The sequence below is a fragment of the Pantherophis guttatus genome, chromosome 2 (genome assembly GCF_059756535.1).
Source record: "Pantherophis guttatus breed Tessera chromosome 2, ASM5975653v1, whole genome shotgun sequence".
NCBI lineage: Eukaryota > Metazoa > Chordata > Lepidosauria > Squamata > Colubridae > Pantherophis > Pantherophis guttatus.
This window is the reverse complement of record NC_142064.1, coordinates 147,877,629-147,900,607: the sequence shown is the minus strand read 5'-3', so window position 1 is coordinate 147,900,607 and position 22,979 is coordinate 147,877,629. Positions and strand designations below refer to the sequence as shown.

Sequence of the window (22,979 nt, the reverse complement as noted above, 5' to 3'; positions counted from 1 at the left end):
AGGGTTTTAGACCATTGTTCTAAACTTTAGGAGTTATTATCCGATGCCATAGAGGCCTTAGAAAGCATTAGGATCTCTGTCTCAGGATTATTTGTGATATTTGAGCAATGTTGCAAAACATACAGGTCATGGAAAATATTAAATCAAAGTAAATTTGGTCCATTGAACCACAAAAGTCTTATGTGATAAATAAGACCTGTTAAAAATTGTGTGTAATAGTGCCTTTTTGGGGAGGTTGGTGACTGGCCTTCTAATAGTGTTATTTGGATAATTCTGAGGAATCTGGGAGTTTCTAAAGAAAAGTTTATTTATGGCTTATTGAGAGTTGATTAAACATTTCTTATTTGGTTTATTTGGTCCAAGTGCTATTATTTCTGATTAACATTTGTGGAGAAATTAATGTTGGCATCTAGCTGAAGGAAAATATTTCCTCAGAGAGTGTTTAATAAGAGTCTGTTGCAACCACACTGCTGTTGAAAATATGATTCTGTTGAAACATTAACTCATAGTCTTGTCAACAAGAAGTCTGGTCAGTATGACTTTGGATTATTCCCTCTGTATTAAGAATACATATCTTCCTCTTGGCTATATAAGGAAACTGAAATCTATGGAGACATAAAGGACTTGGAATTTTCGGGCATAGCTGATGGTTGGAAGGATTGCCATACAACATTCAAAGACAAAATCTATCCCTGATTTACTATGGTATGATGGATTGTTGATATGTATTTTTTTTTGTCCACAATTGAAATAGTATTCTTTCAACAAATGTATACATACACACATACGCATATACACACACACACTTTGCATTCTATCGTAGTCTAGCCCAGTGGTGAAATCCAATTATTTTTACTACCAGTTCTGTGCGTGTGGTGTGGTTTGGTTTGGTGAGTGTGGCTTGTTGGGTGTGGCAGGGGAAGGATACTGCAAAATCTCCATTCCCACCCCACTCCTAAGGGAAGGATATTGCAAAATATTCATTCCCACCCCACTCTGGGGGTGGTATTTGCCAGTTCTCCAAACTACTCAAAATTTCCATTACTGGTTCTTCAGAACCTGTCAGAACCTGCTGGTCTAGCCGTTATAACAGCATGCAACCTTGGATTGAGTTGCTAGTGATAGTATTGATTGCAAAAATTGAAGTGCTCAGTCCTTTCATCTTCATCACTAGAAGGAGAATTTTTGAATAAGGAAGAAGTCCAGTTTTGCAGCCAGAAAGCTTCCCCTAATAGGAAGAAATCTATTTTTTGTAATTGATCAGCCAGAGGTAGACACTGACCAATTCACTAATATCTTCCAGATTTTATCTTTCAGATTTTAAGATAGCTGAGGTAAACATGAAGTGGGCTCCTACTTGCTTTGTGTAGACTTGGGGAAAGAAGTGGTGATGTGCAAATGCCCACATGGTTTTAGGAAATTTCCTTCCTCCTTTTTGATCATAATATGGAACCATAAAGCCCGGATCCAAGTTCCTCAATTTATGATTTCTCAATTTATGATATTCTGTTAGCATGCCCTTGTTTTCCAAATGTGGGTCTTCTGGGTAGGTGTCTCCAGCATTAACTATGAAAAGTTAATGTGGAATTATGCAAATTTTAACAGATTTTTTCCCCTGGTATAATGGAATGGGAGAGCCTTGAAGAGTTAGAGATGAAACACAGTGTTCTCTGGATCTAATGTAAAATTCGCTGATGATAAAATAAAAGCTTTGTCTGGAAATAGTTTGTACACATTACTATTGCACAGGGTGCATCCATGATAGTTCATATAGATCTACGGAGGGGTGCACAAATATAAATTTGTGTTGTGATACAAAGTAGGTAACTTAGGTATTTGAATTTGATACTGGGACAAAAGTATGAAAGGCATAGCTCTATCACCATAATGCACATATCCCTCCCTCCCTCCCTCCCTTCCTTAGAGTAGAGCTGAAAGGAACCTTGGAGGTCTTCTAGTCCAACCTGCTGGAGGTTGGACTAGACCAACAAGCAGGAGACCCTATACCATTTCAGAGAAGTGGCTGTCCAGTTTCTTCTTAAAAACGTCCAATGATGGAGCACCTACAACTTCTGAAAGCAAGCTGTTCCAGTGGTTAATTGTCCTCACTGTTAGGAAGTTACTCCTTAATTCCAGGTTGCTTCTCTCTTTGATTAGCTCCCATCCATTGTTTCTTGCCTTGCCTACTGGTGTTTTGGAAAATAATTTGATCCTCTCTTCTTTGTGGTAGCCCCTCAAATACTGGAATATTGCTATCATGTCACCTCCTACTCCTTCTTTTCTCTAGACTAGCCATACTCAATTCCTGCAACCGATTTTCATATATTTTAGTCTCCAGGCCTTTAATCATCTTAGTAAATAAATAAATAAAAAAGGCCCTCCCCCTGGATGTCGCCAGCCAACATAACTTGGTTGATGGCACCCTGAGGAGACCCACTCTGTGGGAACGGACTGGCCGGTGGGAGGCTATTGGTGGCAGAAGTCGGTCTCGAAGGTACCCGGGTCCTATGCCATGGAGCGCTTTAAAGGTAGTGACCAGCACCTTGAATTGCACCCGGAAGACCACTCGGAGCCAGTGCAGCTCGCGCAGGAGGGGTGTCACGTGGGCACAACGAGTTGCGCCCATAACCACCCGCATGGCCGCATTCTGGACCAGTTGGAGCCTCCGAGTGCTCTTCAAGGGGAGCCCCATGTAGAGAGCATGTAGAGTTGCTCTTCTCTGCACTTTTTCCAAAGTCTCAACATCTTTTTTGTAATGTGGTGACCAAAATTGGATGCCATATTCTTAAGTGTGGTCTTACTAAGGCTTTATAAAGTGGCCAGCTGTCTTGAAAAAATTTCTCCTGTCCATCTTGCAATTGTCTTCCTTCCTTCCTTCCTTCCTTCCTTCCTTCCTTCCTTCCTTCCTTCCTTCCTTCCTTCCTTCCTTCCTTCCTTCCTTCCTGGTTTGTAGAGGCCTGTAGTAGATCATAGGAAACCAAGGAGGAGTGATCTGAGGTTTAACATTCTGTCAAAGGAAAAATAAGGGGGAAGAGAAAGGACTGAAAAGATGAAGGCAACAGTAGGGATGAGGATAAGAACTAAGGGATCTGTCATAAGGACCACTTTTTTGCCACTATGCCTGGAGGAATGGAAGGACAAGAGGGAAGAAAGAGGAGAAAATTGGAAGGCTAGCCTACGTATGCAAAGTAATGCAGGTCAATATTAAATAAGTCAAAAAAGTAAATTCATGTAAATAACAACTGAAATATATTAAGACAAAATCCAAAGATGTTTTGATTGAAAAAAATCATGGCTGGTTTTGTTCAATCAGGACAATGACCAATATAATAAGATTTATAGACCCTAATAGCTGCATTTATTCAACCATATTAAGCCTTAATATGGTGATTAAACTGCATTACGGAAGGTACTGCTTTTTTAATACTTGGGTTACAGCAAAATACATTTAGAGCCAAACTACTGGAAAGCCACTCCGTGCTACTTCTCTTCTGTGGGTATCACACAGAAGATGGCTTATCTCCACCTAATAACCCATGCTTGACTTCCTGGGTTGACGTCCAAAAAAAAAACAGGTAAAGAATGGACTCACCAAAACATGTTATCTTTGAAACAGAGCTTGGCATTTATTGTTAGAGGTGCACAATGGACAAAGTAAATTTAGTAGCCTTGCGGCTTTTTAGGGATGCCACTCCTAATTGCGCATTCTCTCTGTGTCACAGGGAAACACAAGGCTAGCAAATGTAACCTTTAAACAGCAGGGATGGAACAGCTGCATAAATTGTTGAATGTCACATAAAGCATTGTCAAAGCAAAGCACAGCCAGTTCCTCTCTGTAATCTGAATGTATTTATAACATTAAAAATGAAGATAAAACAAGATTCTGTTCCCAATTACAAGCAACAAGGGGAGGTGGAACCACTGGGGTTATTCATCCAAGCATAGGAGAAGCAGAATTTAGCTGCCTTTCGATCTCAGCTCCTGGGAATAGGTTTTCCCACTACCGTGGCAGACAACAAGCAGGAAAATAGCTACACCTGGATGGATATGACTGTGTCAGGATCTTTAGGTTGTCAAATTGGGATACTGTAGGAAGAGTTTTGAATGGGCTGGGCACACCCACTGCAAGAGACAGCTTGTCCGTATCTGTGTTATGTGTAGCAAGTATGGCATCGGCCAACTTGCCTTTGCAAAGTAGGGAGGAACAATAGTTAAGAACAAGAAATTGTACACCATCGTGGAGAAGTGTAACACATGGTCATTCCCATCTCTCTCTTACCTTCTTGACTTCATTGGAATGTGAAAGAGCCAGGTAGTCCTCATCTTACGACCATTCATTTAGTGATGGTTCAAAGTTACAATAGCAATGTAAAAAGTGACTTACAGCTGGTCCTTGAACTTACAACCAATGTAGCATTCCGCACGGTCATGTGATCAAAATATGGGTGCTTTCCATTTGGCATTTTTTTTACAATGGTTCTAGTATCCTGGGTTCATGTGATCATTTGCAACCTTTCTGGTTGGCTTCCAGGAAGCAAAATCAATGGGGGAAGCCATATTTGCTTAATGACCACATGATTCACTTAACAACTGCAAAATGATTTACTTGACAACCATAGCAAAATCACAAAACTGGGCATGATTTACTTAATAACAGTCTTGCTTAACAGCAAAAATTCTGGTCTCAATTATGGTTGAGGGTGGGGGACCACCTACATAATCCAATGTACAGGTAGTCCTCGACTTACGACCACAATTGATCTTAACAATTGTTAAGCGAGACATTTATTAAGTGAATTTTGCCCCATTTTACAACCTTTTGGCCTCAGTTGTTAAGTGAATCACTGCAATTGATAGGTTAGTAACCCGGCTGTTAAGCGAACCTGGCTTCCCCATTGACTTTACTTGTCAGAAGGTTGCAAAAGGGGATCACACGATTTTGGGACACTGCAACCGTCATAAATATAACTGAGTTGCCAAGCATCTGAACTTTGATCACATGATCATGGGGATGCTAGAAATGTCATAACTGTGAAAAACGGTCATAAGTCACTTTTTCAAAGCCGTTGTATCTTCCAACGGTCACTAAACGAATCGTTGTAAATTGAAGACTACCTGTATAGACAAGGTATTAATACGTAGCTCAGAGAACCAATTTAAATATAAAACTATACTGTTGTAATATCTATTGTATCCTTTAAGAATTATGAAGGAAGAGGCCAAAATAAAAACCTATATATCTTTGAGGTAGGCATGATGTTATGATTAGTCATTGAACTGGGCTGAAAACAAAATCACCATATAGAAGCACTAGTTGGGCCATGGTCTTGTTTATATCGATATAGGAGGAAATTAAAAGCTTGGGATTGTTTGATCTACTAAATGCCTAGGTGAAAGAATCTGATTGCATTGAAAATGTATCAGAAAAATTAATCCAATAAAATTAATTAATCCAATAAAAGCAGAATAATTTGAATTAAAATTAGCAGGGATTCAAGAGCAAATAAATAGGCTAATTATAGGTAAGATAATTGGCGATTTGAGAAATGTTGCCATATACTGCAAATGAATACTGAACTTTCCAAACCGATGTAAATATACAATACATAGCTTTCATTTTTAAGTAGATAGCTCTACCCAGTACTCATGAGAGATTAGGCTACAGGGAGTCACATAATCCCAGCTATGTGTCAGTTCAGTTGCTAACCGAGTTTATCCCAACTAAAAAGGCAGAGATGACAGTCTTGCTTTGGATGTACAAGTACATTTCTGTTGTATGGGTAAAAGCAAGCATGGCAATATTTATATATCTGTTGACATAATTTATAGGTTCCATTCTGCTAGCTCCAAGCAGTGTGTGTAAATGATATGCATACACTTCAGTAAAAGAAGAAAAATCTGTTGCCCTGAGCACCATGGCACTTACTTAAATGTGCTTAAGTTGGGTCATGTTTATTTCGATATAGGACAATGAGTGAGGTTGTGTAGCGGTATGGAAACCAGAAACTAATCCATCTAGTTATAGATAGTCCTTGATTTACAACCATTTGTTTAGTGACAGTTACAACGGCACTGAAAAAAGTGACTATGACCAGTTTTCACACTTAATGACCATTGCAGCATTCCCGTGGTCACATGATCAAAATTCAGATCCTTGGCAACTGGCATGTATTTATGACGGATGCAGTTTTCAAGGATCACATGATCACCTTTTGCAACTTTCTGACAAGTCAAGTCAATGGGAAAGCCAGATTCACTCAACAGCCATGTTACTAATTGACAACTGCAATGATTCCCTTAAGAACTGGGGCAAGAAAGGTCATAAAATGGGGCAAAGCTCAGTAACCACTGTCTTGCTTAGCGACAGAAAGTTTGCTCTCAACTGGGATCGTAAGTCAAGGACCAGCTATATTTCCAAGCGCATTGGGCATCCTGAGGTGCTCAGGTTTATAAAATGGTAAACGTGTATTAAATTGATTTATGTTCCATCGTAAAGAAGGGGCTTGTAAGAGGCGGAAAAGCAATGTTAATGAGCATTTTAAAGGTGAACTCTTGCAGAGCAGGGAAGATGTGGATCTAGGCGTCTGTATTTGCAAGTCAATGCATTTCCCCTTTTTCATTCTGATGCCGACTGCTAAGCAAGTTTTACTAATAGCATTTGACTGTTAATCATTAGATTATTTCTCAGAAAATGGGAATCATGGGTGGAAAAGTAGACTGGATTAACACTTTTCCTAATGCTTTCTTATCAAAACAGTGGGCTCAAAACAATTATTTGCAGGGTTCGGTTGGAGAGTTCCTCCTTGTTCTGACCCGCAAACAAGCTTCAACACTACGTGTGCTATTAAAGACACTGCCAGTCCTGCTGCTCCTCCCTCTCCTCCTTCTAAAAGGTTCAGGCTCCCCCAAACAGGACCCCACAATAGATATCTGATCTCTTGCCTTTAGGTAGCTAAATTTGGTCTTTGGCTAGAACTTGGCTGAAATCTTACAGAGATGCCTGAGCTAGGGAAAGATATTTTGTGCAGGCAATAAGGGAAACCTACAAAACAGCTGAGTGCCCATCCTGTGTGGAAGGTGTAAAAAACCCCGAACTGATGGTTCAGACATGTGGTGTTTACTTCCTGCCTTTTCCCAAAGCAGGACTTGAAGCTGAGCAGTTGACTGTTTACACAGTTACCAACTCTGGTCTGAGATCTGCCGAGCCCAAGGTTCACTTTTCAAATTTTGCATCCCTTATACTAGGTTTTAAATATTTAAGGAGTACTGTACATCCTTAATTAAGATATTAGCTTTTCTTCTTTTGTGTCTTGTTTTTATAAAGCGTACGTTGTTATCATGGACTTGCTCTAAAAATATGGTAAAATGCCAAGTATTACATTAAATGTGTTGAATATAAAAATGATAACCAACGTTAGATTTTGGAATTGACATTGTCCATATGGAATCCAGTCCAATATGGAGATTGTCCATATGTGTGCATATGAGTATGTGTAAATAATGTAATACGTCGGCAGGTGACGTATGCATTTATTTTTTTCCCACATCAGAAAATGTGGAACATTTGAAAGTCATGGAATTGAAGAAAAGCAGACAGTGAAGAATAATTAAATACAGTGAGCTCAGAGAGGAAGATAATAAAGATAAGACGCTCTTTTGAGCTAGCAGCCTAGAAAAAAAGTACCTGTGTATACATTGCTTAAAATCTGTTTTTTTCAGCTAAACACTGGTTTGTACATACCTGGTTGCAATGGTGTCTTAATATGGTGGTATAAAATAAGAACCCCATGCCTACATCACGCCAAAATATTCAGGTTTTATATTATACTTCGGGTAATATCCAGTTACATGGAAGTGGGCCTAGAAACAATTTTGCATGAACATAAGTGTTGAAGTATTATATGTCAGGCACGAAGAATCAGGATCACACATAATTTCCAGTTCAGAAGTTTTATTGCTCAAAGCTATACACAAGAATCTAGTCAACTCACCGTCGACATGAAATTAGCACTAAATAAGACAATAGAATTCAAAAAGAGCTGAACTTAGAGCGTTTATAGACACATGATTCTAGGCTGAGACCTCTCTTGACTCCACCCCTAGGCTCTGCCGACTCGTCTCCTATATTATATTACTGAGCATTCAGCACCTCATTGTGGGCAACTTAATGCAATATGTACTACTAACAAGCTCCAGACTCTTTTCAAAGGTTAACCCAGATAGCCCTGTAAAATATAACCCTGTTAAGTATTTAGGAACTTGTGATCATTCATAGCCTCTCCTCTTTACAACTTTCAGAGTTTACAATAATTGTACATTACACACTCCCCGCAAACCAGACATTTTTTGCTCTAATCAGGATGTGTGGATTACACTGAAGGCTTTTCATTTCCAGAGAACATCATACACTTCTGGTTGAATAGGTTTTGCACAAGCCTGTGAAGTGTAAGTAAAGAGAGTGGAATCAATTTACTATGTATACCACAACTCATTATAGATCTTCGGTATATTCCTTTGGAGGGATTCCGGGCAATCCCGGCCCCTTCACTACAATGAGCTCCAATATTAGCAGATCTGTTTTGACAGCTCAGGGTCAATATTGGTTGGTTGGTTGGTTGGTTGCTTAGCAATATCAGTCTCTTAGTCTCTTGGTCAGTTGATATTCCTGTGGCAAAAATAGCCTATATTTTCTCAAGTTGCTGCACTGATGCTCCCCACTGAGCTTTGTTGAACCTTCTTGTATCCAACGGAAAAATATTGATGGTGTCTTACTAAATTGTGATTTAAATAATTCAATCCTTCTGATTAATAGTTTAAATAAACCCCACCCTGCTAATAATGCACTGTTCATTGTCTCTTCTTCCTTATTAATACACTGATGTTCCTAAACGCAAAGCCCAGAAGGGTAGCTGCTTAGGATTACTGAAGCCAAAGAAACAAACAGGTTTTTTCTGACATGCATTTCTGAAGACTAGAGTCTATTCCATCATCTCAGACTTTAATTCAGTTCTGTTTGGTATTTATGTGGTTAATGGTTGTGTATCAGTAAGGGTTCTTTCCCCCCCTCTCTTAAGTTCTGGGTGACGCACAACTCCAGCTGACAATTAGAAAATGCTTAGTAAAAAGGTCAGTCATATGAGGGAGAGAGATGGGATTGTGGACAAAGTTCATCATTTGAAGTATTTTGCGTACAGTAACAAACACACCATACTGAGAGCATCAAGCACCTCAAATTGATCTCCTATCTCATTCTCTTTCTCATGAGAAAATTTGAAATATGGGCCTGGTGTAAATTGGAGATGTGGAATTATTCAAATATCTATATCCTCCGCTTGGATGTTTGTAACCATTTTGGACTGTTTTAGGAATTGCTGCTCTCCTTGGAACTAATGTAGAGGTAGTCCTCAACTTATGACCACAATAGAATCCAACATTTCCTTTGCTAGGCAAGATAGTGGTTAAATGAATTTGGCCCCGTTTTATGACCTTTCTTGATACAGTTGTTAAATAAAACACTGCAGTTGTTAAGTTGGTAGCACAATTGTTAATGAATCTGGCTTCTCCACCGACTGCTTGTCAGAAGGTCACAATAGATCAGGGATCAAACACATGGCCTGCAAGCCGGATACGACCCGCTCAGGCCATGCCCACCCTGGCCCCGTAAGGGCAAAACCAATCCTGATACGTCATGATACAGCCTGTGATGCAATCAGGTTTGACACCCCCTGCAATAGATGATCACATGACTCCAGAACACTGCAACTGTCATAAATACATGCCAATTGCCAAAGGTTTGAATTTTGGTCACATGACCACGGGGAGGCTTCAACAGCCACAAATGTGAAAAACAGTCATAAGTCACTTTTTTCTGTGCTGTTCTAACTTTGAATGGTTACTGTTATGTATCATAGGAAGTGTTATGACCATATAAGGAGTGAGTCATAGGCTTCACTCGGGTCCTCCAAAATGTCGGGAAAATACTTGAAGCTCATTGGTTAAGCTGTCTGGCAGCCCTCTATAAAAGAGGACACTGTCAGACAAGCAGGTTGTTGGGTTGCACTTGACTACTAATAAAGAGCTGTTGTCACTAAAGAAGTGGGTCCTTCTCTTCCGTCATCGAATCTAACAGTTACATTCATTACCAAATGGATGGTTGTAACCTAGGACTACCTGGGTTCCAGGAAATTGTTACATTTCTCAATTTCTACTTTGACCTTCCTTTGTTCAACATATTGTAGGAAATGACCAGGCCGAGCCTGAAGGAGGGGACAAACGTATCATCAGTCTTGAGTCCCTTCGAGCCCACAAGAGATCTAAGTGCAGCCCACCTTAAATTCTGTTGATTCTTATTTACCACCAATTTACTTTGACAGCTAGTAGTTCAGATTCTTGCAGAGAGCTTAAGCTTGCAATAAATTTTATATTCATGTGAACTGCCTTGAACTGCCTGGATTTCCTGATTTCCCGAGCTTGACACATTTAGTTGTGACTAAAGCAGCTTGGCCCTAGATATTTTTTGTCAGAAAGTCAAGGCCACAATCTTTTTCCTTTCCTTTTCTTTCCAGTTACTGTTGGGATAAGGAAGGTGGGAGAGAGAGTTAGTGTTGTATTCTATAATATACAAGCCAGATCTTTTGACGTAAAATTATTCTTGGCTTCAACGGAGGAAAGGCTGGGCTTTGGGAGCAATCTGCGTTTATGCAGTTTTAAAGAAGAAAAGTATCTCTGCAAGTCAGAAGACTCACAAGTGTTTAAATACAGTATTATGCTATAAAAGTGGCCATCTGGGGAATTCCTTAATTATAACAAAATCCTTTATGCTCTTGTTAAGCACCGTTTAAAAATAGCAATTTAAATGTTAGTTCAGGCAGCTGGAGAACTTGTTTTTTATAAAACGCTCAAAGGCCAAAATATTGTGCCGTGAAGCTTTGTTGTGGGTAATGATACAATCTCAGTTGTAGTACTTTGAGAAATGGGCATCTCCATAGTTCCAGGATACATGCCTAATTATATAGCTCGGGACTACTCATTCTATCTTAAATAGCAGGATCTTTCCCTTTTACATACAAACTCGAGTTTTCCATATTGAAAATCACACCACAATTTGTTGCTAGCTCTTTGTTCAGTGTTGTCTGACAAAGCTAAACAAAATGGAAAACAGCAAATTTTAAAGAATACCTAGTTTGGTCACACAAATATTTACAGCTGTGTCTAATTCCAATAAAGGGAACCAGTGCTACAGGACTAAAAAACTGTATTAAGAGAAGTTTTCCACTCCGCTAAATTGAAATCACATTCTGTTATGAAAATAGTTAAGTAACACACATTTTAGCTGGATGGTTTTGAACTAAAAACCTCCCCAGAATTGTACTGAGTTTCATATAACTGCAGATGGTTCAATTAGTTTCACATGATGTTTTTGTTTTGTTTTTTTGTTATAACAGTTATGAAACATTGGGAAACTTGGACTTCTACTTGCAGATAGATTCCAAGGAATTTCCAAGCTCCTTTGAAGATATCTTCAGTGTTTCATTATTATTATTCTCTTCAGCTGTAATGCCCAAGTTAATACGTAGAGCAGTGATGGCGAGCCTTTTTGTCACGAGTGCTGAAATGGTTGCGTGGAAACGTTGCTCGCACACACACACGTTTGTTGGGGCCATGCTCCGGAAAAGCCAAATTTCCGGGTTCTAGCGCACATGTGCACACGACGATCAGCTGGCCGGTGTTCATACACAGGCAGGTTTTCGGCACTGCCATGTGAACAAAGGGATCGCACTCTGGAAAAGCCAAACTTCTGGGTTCTGGTATGCATGCAAACCTGACAATCAGCTGGCCGGCATGCATGCGCACACCAGTTTTCGGCACTGCCCCATGTGCAGACAGCTGATTGTTGCATGTGCATGTGCACCAGAAACCCAGAAGACAAACATGCAAGGCCGCGGCGCCAAGTGACATGGCTTCGCATGCCACTTTGGGCACACGTGCCATAAATTCACCATCAGGGATGTAGAGTCTATAAGGAAATCCCAGGGTTTCGGGCTATATCCCGGGGTGGGCAACTATGGCCCCTTTACGACTTGTTGACTTCAACTTCCATAATTCCTGAGACAGCAAATAGAAGAAGGCAATGGTAAACTATGTCCATAATGTTGCCAGAAAACAATAGTTTACAGAATATTTTACCTGTGTAGTATGTCCCAACTAGATCAGATTTGGTGCATCCACAAACTGAACTAAGTTGACAAATGAGCTGTTTATACAATCTATGGAGCATTTGCAGTCGCTGGCTGCACTTAGAGTTCAAAGCCTATGTTTATATATGCAATAGGTTGAAATGCTACTCACCCTCCCCCCTATATTCTTGAGACCATTTCATGTGGGACAATTTACAGATACATCATACTATAATTTTGTCTAGATAGTTATCAAAGCTTTCTAAGGGGGCTCTGTAAAAAGGATTCACCAAAGATATTATTATAACAACAATGTAGAAGATGAGCAGACCTGGAAGGCAGGGTTAAATGTGTCATTAGTTTGGAATCATTGTACAGCCACAAGAGACCTAAGTCCACCCCCCCACCATAAATACTTTTGAAACTTATCTAGTGCCAATTTAGTTTTGGCCATTAGTTGATCAGGTTCTTATGTATAGGTAGCAATAATAAACTCTTCTGTGTCAGGCACAAGAAACAAGGTTGTTTAAATGAGTACAAGTTTATTCCATGCTAGCTCTCTACAAGAATCTGATCTACTAAGGAACAAGTCAAATTGGTAGATTAGAGTCAAGGAAATTCAAGGTGGGCTGGATCTAGATTTCTTGTGGGTGTGAAGGGACTCCAAACTGATAACATGCTTGACCCTTCCCTCCAGCTCAACCGGATCATCTCTTGCATCCTGTACTTTGAACTCAGTGAGTGTTCCTGGTTCTTTGCACCTGAAGCAATCAGCTTTTAGCGTTGTTAGTAGTTTTCATAACTATTTTTAAATGTGCTACTCACTGTGAAGATGTTTTCCTTAAGGATTTTGTAAAAAGAAAATGAACCCATCACCTAAATACACTTTTTCCTTCTTTTTACATTGCAGTACAGAATTGGACAGCTGTACATGATCAGTAAACATAGCCATGAGCAGAGTGATCGTGGAGAAGGTGTGGAAGTGGTACAGAATGAGCCCTATGAAGATCCAAACTATGGGAATGGTCAGCTGACAGAAAAACGAGTCTATCTGAACAGGTAAAAATTCCTGTAAGCCTCCTGCTGTTGCATCCTCCCCTAATGCATATGCAGCTTTGGGAAGTAAACTGTGGCTCTAGTGCACTTTGCACCAATCCTCTGTTTGTGGCTTTATGAGAATCACACATTAGGACATACCCTGAGAATGGCCAGGACTCCTATAAATTACATGCTTCCTGATTCAAGTATGTGGCCAGTCGCTTCCTTCCTCCAACGTTAAAAACATTGGAGAAACGAAAGTTGTGAAAATGAACAGAGCATGTCAGATACTTAGGGGTTCATACATTATGCTAAGTATAAAGTAGTGAAAAAGCAATTGAAATTATAAATAAAATTAAGCAAATTATGGGGGGGGAGGGAACACAGAACAGATAGTCCTCGCCATACAACAATTCGTTTAGTGACTGTTCAAATTTACACCGGCACTGGAAAAAAAAGTTATTTATGAATGTTTTTCACACTTAAGACCATTGCAGCATCCCCGTGAGCCCATGATCAAAATTTAGATACTTGCCAACTGGCATGTATTTATGACGTGTCCTGCGGACATGTGATCACCTTTTGCGACCTTCTGACAAGCAAAGTCAATGGGGAAGTTATATTCACTAAAGAACTGTGTTTCTAATTTGACAACTGCAGTGTTTCATTTAACAACTGTGGCAGGAAAGGTCGTAAAATGGGACAAAACTCACTTAACAGCTGTCTTGCTTAGCAATTGAAATTTTGGGCTCAGCTGTGGTCATAAGTCGAGGACTAGCTGTACTGTATGTGGTATGGATCATCAATGGGAATTGGTACTGATCAAAACTTGTGCAATTTACAGGTTACACTTATCAATATTTGTGCAGATTTGTATGAGCAAACCCCCCACAATCTCAAAGATTTACCTCAGGGTGTTACGTAAACAAACTCTCATTGAAATCCAACATATGTGAATGCTTGAAGATAATTTTATGGAACCGAGTATGATCATGCTAGACTTTTTGCTCAAAAGGAATCAGAGATTAATTTGTTCATTATTTCCATGGTTTTCAGACTACAGTATCTGATGCATTAGATACAACAGAAGAGAAAATGATATTGCTATAACTTGAGGCTCAGCAAAGTAAATACATATGAAACTCCCAAATCAGTAACAAAAACCTTTGCAGGGAGAAAACTTGCTTTTAAAATAAAATTATTTTTGGTACCAAGGTCAAAATCTGACCTTGTTTCCATTTGTTCAACATCAGCAACTTGGATAAAAATCAGTCTGGCTCACAGCATACGAAGAACTGCTTACGACAGGAATATCCAACCTAGCTTCCTAAGAAATATATTTTAGCGAGTTCCTTAGGCGGCAAAATATCTTGGTAAAGAACAGCACCATCATGAATGATTACTAACCTTGTACATCACTGCCCCAAAGCAGCACTATTAATGATTTATCAAGTGAAATATTTTTTCTTGTCTGATACTTTCTTAAACAAAGTCTGCATATTTTGTAAGATACTTAAATCTTGTTACTTTTACTGTCGTTCAAGAGATATATTGTGGTTTCTAAAAATGGTACATATTGCTTCATCTACCACTGTCATTTGATTAGTGGTGGTCTAACTAAATATTGATGCCTTCCTCTTTTTTTTTTTGCCTTGAAGCCTGGGGTCCATTGACTTCTATTGAACTTGTGACCTTGATAACAAACATAGCAACTATATGCCCCTTACATCATCATGCAGTGCAGCCCTAGAATCTTGATACTTCTGACCTTTTGTAAGTGTAGCAATTATACTACCCGCTATGTTCAAGTTGAAAAATCTGTTGAAGCAAAATCTTCCTTTAAGCTTGACCACAGCATTGCCCTCCAACGAAAGCTGAGTGTGTTAATCAGCCTCGCGCACAGACGTCTCATTCCAAGCATGGCTAGAAATATATCTTTATCTGACTGAAGGAAAACGAAGAACCTATTGAGATAGATGTTTTGGAAGGGACTGTCAGAGCTTGCGTAAGACTGGATGCTTGCTAATTTTTATTGACCTCAGTGGAACAGCTAAGTACCAACAAAATCGAAGAGTTACCTGCCAGGATGAAATCTGCCAGACTTGGTTTGTTCAAAAAAAAAAAAAAAAAAAACAACCACCCAAGAAAGTCCAGTTGCCTCTTGAAAAGCATTTTTGGGGTAACCATGACCTGGATGATTGAGAATCTCCATAGACATTTGCCAGGCTGAAAGTTTGTCTCCAGCAAGGCCTGATGTTACAAAAAAAAAGGGGGAGGGGGGAAATACTTTAATCAATAAAAGTATCCAGAAGAATGCATTCAGTATAATTTCTCATCCACAAATTATATCAGGAGAAAAACCTGCATTATAATCCCACAAAGAGAAATAGTTTCTTTAAACCAAGCACTAACAAGGCTTGGAGGCCACAGTATAGGCCATGGGTGTCAAACTCGTGGCGTCACATTGCTGTCACGTGATGTTTCGTGATGTTTTTCTCCTTTGCGGAACTGGGGTGGGCGTGGCCTGTGCATGACACATCTGGTCCATGGGCTGCCAGTTTGACACCCCTGGTATTCTCACTTGCCTGTGAGAATAAACTGGACCAGGATTTTACCTCAGAACATCTGTTTCACATCTATATTTCAAGTGAGGCATTGCCATGCAGATCTCCACGTAAAATAGCCTAGTTCTAATCAAAAAACTTTATTTGACACAGATTGAAGATTGCACAATGTTGTTCTTATGAATTTTGTCTTAATTGCTTTTGTGATCATTTTATCTTTATTAGCATAAAGTGCTGTAGAGTAGGAGGCTTAGTACCTTTGCTCTAAATAATTTAACTACTGCGGGACAGAGTTATTACCATTTGCAATGAAAAAATAATAAGTATAATGTTCTAAGCTTTTGGGGCACATTTATTGTAATTTCTCAGATTTTGTTGTTTCCAAGTACTAGGAAATTGCAAGTGGATTGCTAAATATTTGAAAACTTTAATCTGTCTAATGTGGACACCATTTCCCCCCCAATTACGATGCCAGTTGGAACATCTCTTATTGAATATGACCACCTCCATTTTAGAGTAAAATGAAGGGGGTTTTTTTGGCAGAATATTGCTAATGGCTGGAGACTCTGGGCATAGGGTCTCTTTCTTAAGAAGAGTTCCTTTCAAATCTGTTATTCTGTTATCCTAATCTCTGCTGAAGGGTAAACTGAGTCATGGAAAGAATGATGGCGTCATCTGCAGAATGGAAGATGGAAATGGGCTGATGGGGAATTTAAATTTTGAGAAAGCCTGTACTATGGGATTGATATACAGGTAGTCCTCGATTTACATAAATTCATTTAGTGATCGTTCGAAGTTACAACAGCCAGGGCCGGATTTTCCTATAGGCTAACTAGGCTTCAGCCTAGGGCCTCAAGATCAAGAGGGGGCCTCAAGATCAAGAGGGGCCTATATTCAAATTGTTAGCAAAATTAAAATTACACTTTCACTATAGGTGAAAGGGCCTCATAAATGGAATAGCCTAGGGCCTCTTTTCATCTAAATCCGGCCCTGACAACAGCACTGAAAAAAGTGATTTATGACCATTTTTCACATAGCCGTTGCGGAATCTCCATGGTCATGTGATCAAAATTCAGTTGCTTGGTGACTGACTTATATTTATGATCCTTGCAGTGTCCTGGGGTCATATGATCACATTTTGCAAACTTCTGATAAACAAAGTCAAGGGAGAAGCCAGATTCACTTAACAATCGTGTTACTAATTTAACAACTGCAGTGAGTCATTTGTGGCAAGAAAGGTTGTAACATGGGGCAAAATTCACTTAACAATTATTTTCATTTAACAACATAAATTTTGGGCTCAATTGTGGTTGTAAGTCGAAGATGACCTGGAATAGTTAAATAAGAAGGGCAATGATGTTTCATTATTTTAATAGTCTTTAGAGTGGGGAATGGTAGAGAAGGATTTCATCATCAAAGCAAGTAGGAATTCTCATGCAACGCCATAATTGGTCAGAGTAAATGGTGATCTGTAGTTTTGGTCATCAATCTCTGTCTAGGGATTAAATCAAATGCTATCTTCAGCTCAAGAGAAGGCAGCACAGGGAGTTTTTCATCCATTCTGCTAGATGTTATGCAATGCATTGGTCAAAAGTTGATCCATGAGGCTGACTTGTTCTTTAGCTGGCGCCTTTGCTTAGATAATCCAATCAAGGAACTTATTATAGAAGAATTTAGCAAACAATTTACTTTATTAAGCAAATTAGGCCAAAAGTTAGTGGGATTGAATTATTGCAATTGGAATTGTTATAGATTGACCCGCTCTCTGCCCATTTTGAAGCAACAATCAATATGGTAAATAAAAATGCCAGCAGAGGATCACATTGTTCAGGATTGTGTGCCTTCTGCTTAGTCTGAAGTCCACACCCCAGATAGCCCCAGCAACTTTATAATTTTTCAGATAAACAATAGATTTTGGAATTTTCTGAACTGAGGACAGAAAGCCAGTTAAGGAGGGGGCCAGAAGTCACCAGTTGTAAGGTCTGCCTCATTATTATTTAATAGTTCATAGAAGTGGTTGGTTTATACTGTAGGTAGGTTTAGAATCCTGGCCCCAGAACTGAATTCGACATCAGAAGACAGGAGAGCTTTGTTCTTGGGCTGCTTTGTATCGGTTTTTCCCAGTTGGCCAATTGTTATATCAATTTCTCCCCACCCCCCCAGAATTGCTTTAGATTCTTTTTCATGACACAAAGGTGAGCCAGTTTAGTCTAATGCAGTGGTGGGATTCAAATAATTTAACAACCAGTTCTCTGCCCTAATGATTTCTTCCAACAACCAGTTCACCAAACTGCTCAGAAAGTTAACAACCGGTTCTCCCAAAGTGGTGCGAACTGGCTGAATCCCACCACTGGTCTAATGGATAAAATGCTGGCCCTGAAACCAACAGACTGTGAGTTCTAAGCTTGCCTTAGGCATGGAAGCCAGCTAAGTAACTTTAGGTCAATTTCTCTCTCCCGCCTCCTCTCTCAATCTCTCTCTTCCTCCTTCTCTCTCTCATTATTTATAAAAAAAATAAAGATGGGTTTAAAAAAAAAAGTATCCCGAGAATGTTGTTTACTGCCACATCCAGCCTTGTTGTTCCCTTTTTCTCAACCCCAGACTGAAAGTTTAAGTCGTCCTTAGCTGTAGTCTGATAACAACCACAAGGTATGTGAAAACTGTAATGGTTTGCCCCATCTTATTTCAAAAGTAGAGTGACCAATACACTTGGTCATCACTTACTGGCTGTTTAAGGTTGATGTGGGCATGCTCTGTCTCCACCATGCTGTAGTCGGCCATGTCTGCCATCATTTGGCTACTGTCTCCTTAGAGTGACTGCTGTGCCTACAGTCCATTGGCACCATACAGGGATGCTAAACTACCCGACCAACAGTATTGGTAGAACATAAGGAAGATGATCTTGACAGATAGGCCGGATCTGTTACCATGCAATAAGCAGAAATGCTTGGCTTAAATTCAAAACTAGTAGACAGTCTGTGTAAGGCAGATCCTGTACCTCCCTAATTCACATGGGTATAAAAGGGCCCATCACAATCAGACCTGCAAGATTCTGCAACTATAGCCACTGTCAGTAAAAGTGATCTTAGCTTCCTATAGAGTTGATTCTTAGTTTCATCTGCCTGGTGGGTTTGAGAGTACTATAAATGGTTTTACTCTGTAGCCTTCGTGACCCTCAAAAGGCTGACATTCCAAAAGGGTGAAAAAATATAACAGTCTGTAGTAGCACAACAAAGTAGCAGTCTTTTCATTGCATCCAAGGTGTATTGAACCAAGGCCTGCTAAATCGATGCTTCACTATAACCGGTTGCTGTTCAATCTGCACTGAACCTGCTTGATATATTGGTAGAAGGTGGTGTTGCACTTTCGATAATGAATGACTTATAACTCAAAGCAAACATGAGAAGACAGCTTGGCAGTTGTTTACGGTAACAGTTTGAGAGTTTGTGGTCTCCCCTGTCATCATAATGGATGATTTGAAGTTGGAGTTGCTTAATGTAAATGGTTTAAAGACAGTGATGAAAACACATAGAAAAAAGATGTGGGGATTTTTGTTGTTGCTGTTGTTCGTGGAATGAGAGGTGGGAATTAACAGCCATCATTAAGAAATTGTTCATAGTACAATGACTGCATACCGCATGGTATGGGGTATAGAACAGGGGTCTCCAACCTTGGCAACTTTAAGAGTTGTGAACTTCAACTCCCAGAATTCCTCAGCCAGCTTTGCTTTGCTGGCTGAGGAATTCTGGGAGTTGAAGTCCACAACTCTTAAAGTTGCCAAGGTTGGAGACCCCTGGTATAAAGGACCTGAAATACCTGGTCCTTTCTTTTTCTCCCACCCCTTTCCCTGCTTTTGTAGAGTGGGGCTTGAGGAATACTTCTGGAGAAGTCAGAAATCTATACTTTTTTATGCTATTGGCTTGCCCTAATAAAGATACAGGCAGTCCTTGTTTAGCAACTGCCTTATTTAGTGACTGTTCGCAGTTGTAGTAGTGATAAAAAAGAAATCTTGGTGATCCGTCCTTGTGTTTACGAATTTTGCAGGTCTGAAAAGCAAAGGAAAGCTAGTAAGATTGTAACATTATGATATTTCACCTAACAATTGCTTTGCTTAATGACCAAGTTGCTAGTCCCAGTTGTGTTCACTAAACAAGAACTACCTGTTCAGGAATACTCAGTTCTGGATATTGATTTTTTTTTCCTTTTGCTTTTTTGAGTAACATACCCAGTTCTCTCTGATTTTTTTTTTTAAAGCATGTTTGCAGGCAGGCAGACCTGATTTTTGGAATATTTATTTATCACTAGTTTATCAGTATTTTTAATTTATTTGTCAGCAAAATCAAATGACTCATGGCAGTACCACCAGATTGCAAAACAAATCCAGGTGGCGCATAGCTTAGAGTCACTGCAGAACAGCACAGTTGCAAATAAAACCTTATAACAAAATAAAAATATTTTCTTAAAGACCCATTAATCTTCCAGGAAAGAACGTCCTCCTATGATTGCCCTGTTCATGTAGATGACACTACCATCCCACAAAACACCTTATGATAAAGTGCTGTTTTTACTAATTTTCTGGAGGACATTAGGTGGGGCCTATGACAATAGCAAGAAAGTCTGCCCCTGCCACCCCTAACTTCATAGAGAAGAGAAACCTGAAGCTTCCTTTCCAATACTGTGCATATAGGGACTAGCATCTTCAGCTTGAAGAAGTCTTGGTAATATTTAGGAGCCAGGCCATATAGAGCTTTACAGATTAATTATCAGCATCCTCAAACCTATTGGAAGCCAATGCAGCATCCACAAAACATGGATTGTATCAATTCTCAGATACAGTAGACGGGCCATCCCATAGTGCAGCAGTTACAGGTTATGAGAAGTTTTCAAAGGCAGCCCCAGACCAACTACATTGCTCTAGTCCAACCTCAAGGTGATCGTGGCCCCCTCAATCATGTCCTACGTAGCTGGCAAGCCAAGAAGCGAAAATTACACAAATATGAGGAAGACACGTCAGACTTAAAGATTAAATAGACTCTCCATCTTGAATCTCCCTTTCCATCCCAATACCTTGCAAAGCAAACTGAAATATTGGCTTTCAGTTATACACAGTGGCAGATTATTATTTTAATTTTAAGATACTTTCTATATTAAAGAAGACATTAACTGCCCTCTGTTCTCCATCACCCTTTTTAAATGCCAAGTAAGGTGCTAATTATATTTCATTACTTAATATAGTTTCAGTTGAAATTGGGTATTGAAAGCAATACTGTATGCTAAAATGCATTGTTCCATTTAAATCAGTTAAATTACTGAGGCTGTGAATTCCTTTGTATTCAACTGGTACAGCCTATCATTTTCACAGATGAGAACTTGTAAGACAGTTTAGTATATCCAGAAAAAGAAAGTTTTTAATAAGTTTTCATTCCATCTTGCATGAAATTTCCCAAACTGACATGTTAATATTTTGTATAGCCCCAATTCACATTGCATTCACTTTTAGATTGATTACGTGCCATCAAGTCAGTTTTGAATGTTAGTAACCATGTATATATTTTACATGATTAAATTGATTAAGCTTTATTAATTTATAAATTGTAAGCCAGCTTTTGTCTAGGTAGATACTAGAGTAGAGTAGAGTAGAGTAGGGTAAGGTAGGGTAGGGTAGAGTACAGTAGAGTAGAGTAGAGTAGAGTAGAGTAGAGTAGAGTAGAGTAGAGTAGAGTAGAGTAGAGTAGAGTAGGGTAGAGTTGGAAGGGACCTTGGAGATCTTCAAGTCCAATCCCCTGCTCAGACAGGAAACCCTATACCATTTCAGACAAATGTCCAATCTCTTATTAAAAATGTCCAGTGTTGGAGCATTCACAACTTCTGGAGGCAAGTTGTTCCCCTGATTAATTGTTCTAACTGTCAGGAAATTTCTTCTTCGTTCTAGGTTGCTTTTCTCCTTGATTTGTTTCCATCCATTGCTTCTTGTCCTGCCTTCAGGTGCGTTAAATTACTAAGTTTCTTCTATTACCTAACCAAAAGTCTAGATCAGAAACTTCAAGCTAAAGTCAGGATTTTGCAAAGATTCTAGTAAGAGGAGTAACGTTGATCAGATTTTCTCAGTTGATCCATCAAAACAGTTCTAGATTAGTTAAAATGTAGTCACTTACGTATCTCAGATTTTATTCACTGAGTTGCAGTCTAAAGCAACTGAACTCCAAGTAGACTTGATCTCAGCACACCCAGAGAGACCTCATGCCATACATCGGCCTTGGATTGAAGACTTGATCTCCCTTGTTTGAGGTATTCTAGGCAGACTGTTACCATATCTATGTCTACTCGGTCAAGTGCAAGGAGCCAGAACAAGACTGTGAACTGATCAGAATAACCTCTTTATTATTACTTGCCTATTTGTCTTGCCAGCCTGTTTCTCTTGGAAACAGTCAGGTAAAAGTTTCAAGGATTTTGGGGTGGTATTTCAGATTTCAGTCTCTTTCTTCCCTACAACCACTCCAAGCTTGTCAGATTCATAAATCTACTCCCCACTCTAGCTGAAGATTCCACTACAACTTTCACATATTACTTAATGTTTTATCTAATAGTATGTTAGCTATTTAAATCTTATAATAACTATTAAGTCTCTGTATTAGTCTTAATACACTTCTATATAGAAATACAGGAGTGTATCTAATGAAGAGTTAAGTACAGTGTCCATATACTTTAGATCCATATTTGTATATGTGTCCATCAATCTCCCACCCATCCACCCCTCTTTTGTTTATGCAATCTGCATAACTACTTTCCCTTTTTTTTCTGCGTACCCTGTCTTTCTGTCAAGGAACTGTATGTCAGTTTGGTCACTAACTGCAAAAAAAAAAAAAAATGTGCATTAGCAATCTATCTCAGTGACATCCTCACATTTGCAACCGAATACATTTGGAATCAGAAATATGAGAATTAATGGTACAAGAGACAAATACCAAAATGGTACAAGAGATAAATACAAAGAGATTAATTAGAGTGGGCATATTGGTACTACAGAAACCATCATTTTCCCTTTTTGTGCTAAAATAGATACTGAGGAATATTTATCTTTGCAATAGTGGCGAATATTTATTTTATATATTGTTAGTCATTTCTCCTGCCTTGTGCAGTTGAGAGAAAAAGCAGTGGACACACACTACTGGGATCAGAAGCTAAGCAAGGTTGGAACTAG

The 22,979-nt window shown here is 39.2% G+C and overlaps 1 protein-coding gene across 1 annotated transcript in view; it reads left to right on the top strand.

Annotated features, from left to right (window-relative positions):
- PITPNC1 (phosphatidylinositol transfer protein cytoplasmic 1) overlaps positions 1 to 22,979 on the top strand; it is a 169,186-nt gene that overhangs the window by 67,496 nt on the left and 78,711 nt on the right. The window contains exon 2 of the mRNA XM_034412637.3: positions 13,087 to 13,235. Coding sequence (XP_034268528.1) covers positions 13,087 to 13,235 — 149 coding nt within the window. The remainder of the gene's footprint in view (positions 1 to 13,086; positions 13,236 to 22,979) is intronic.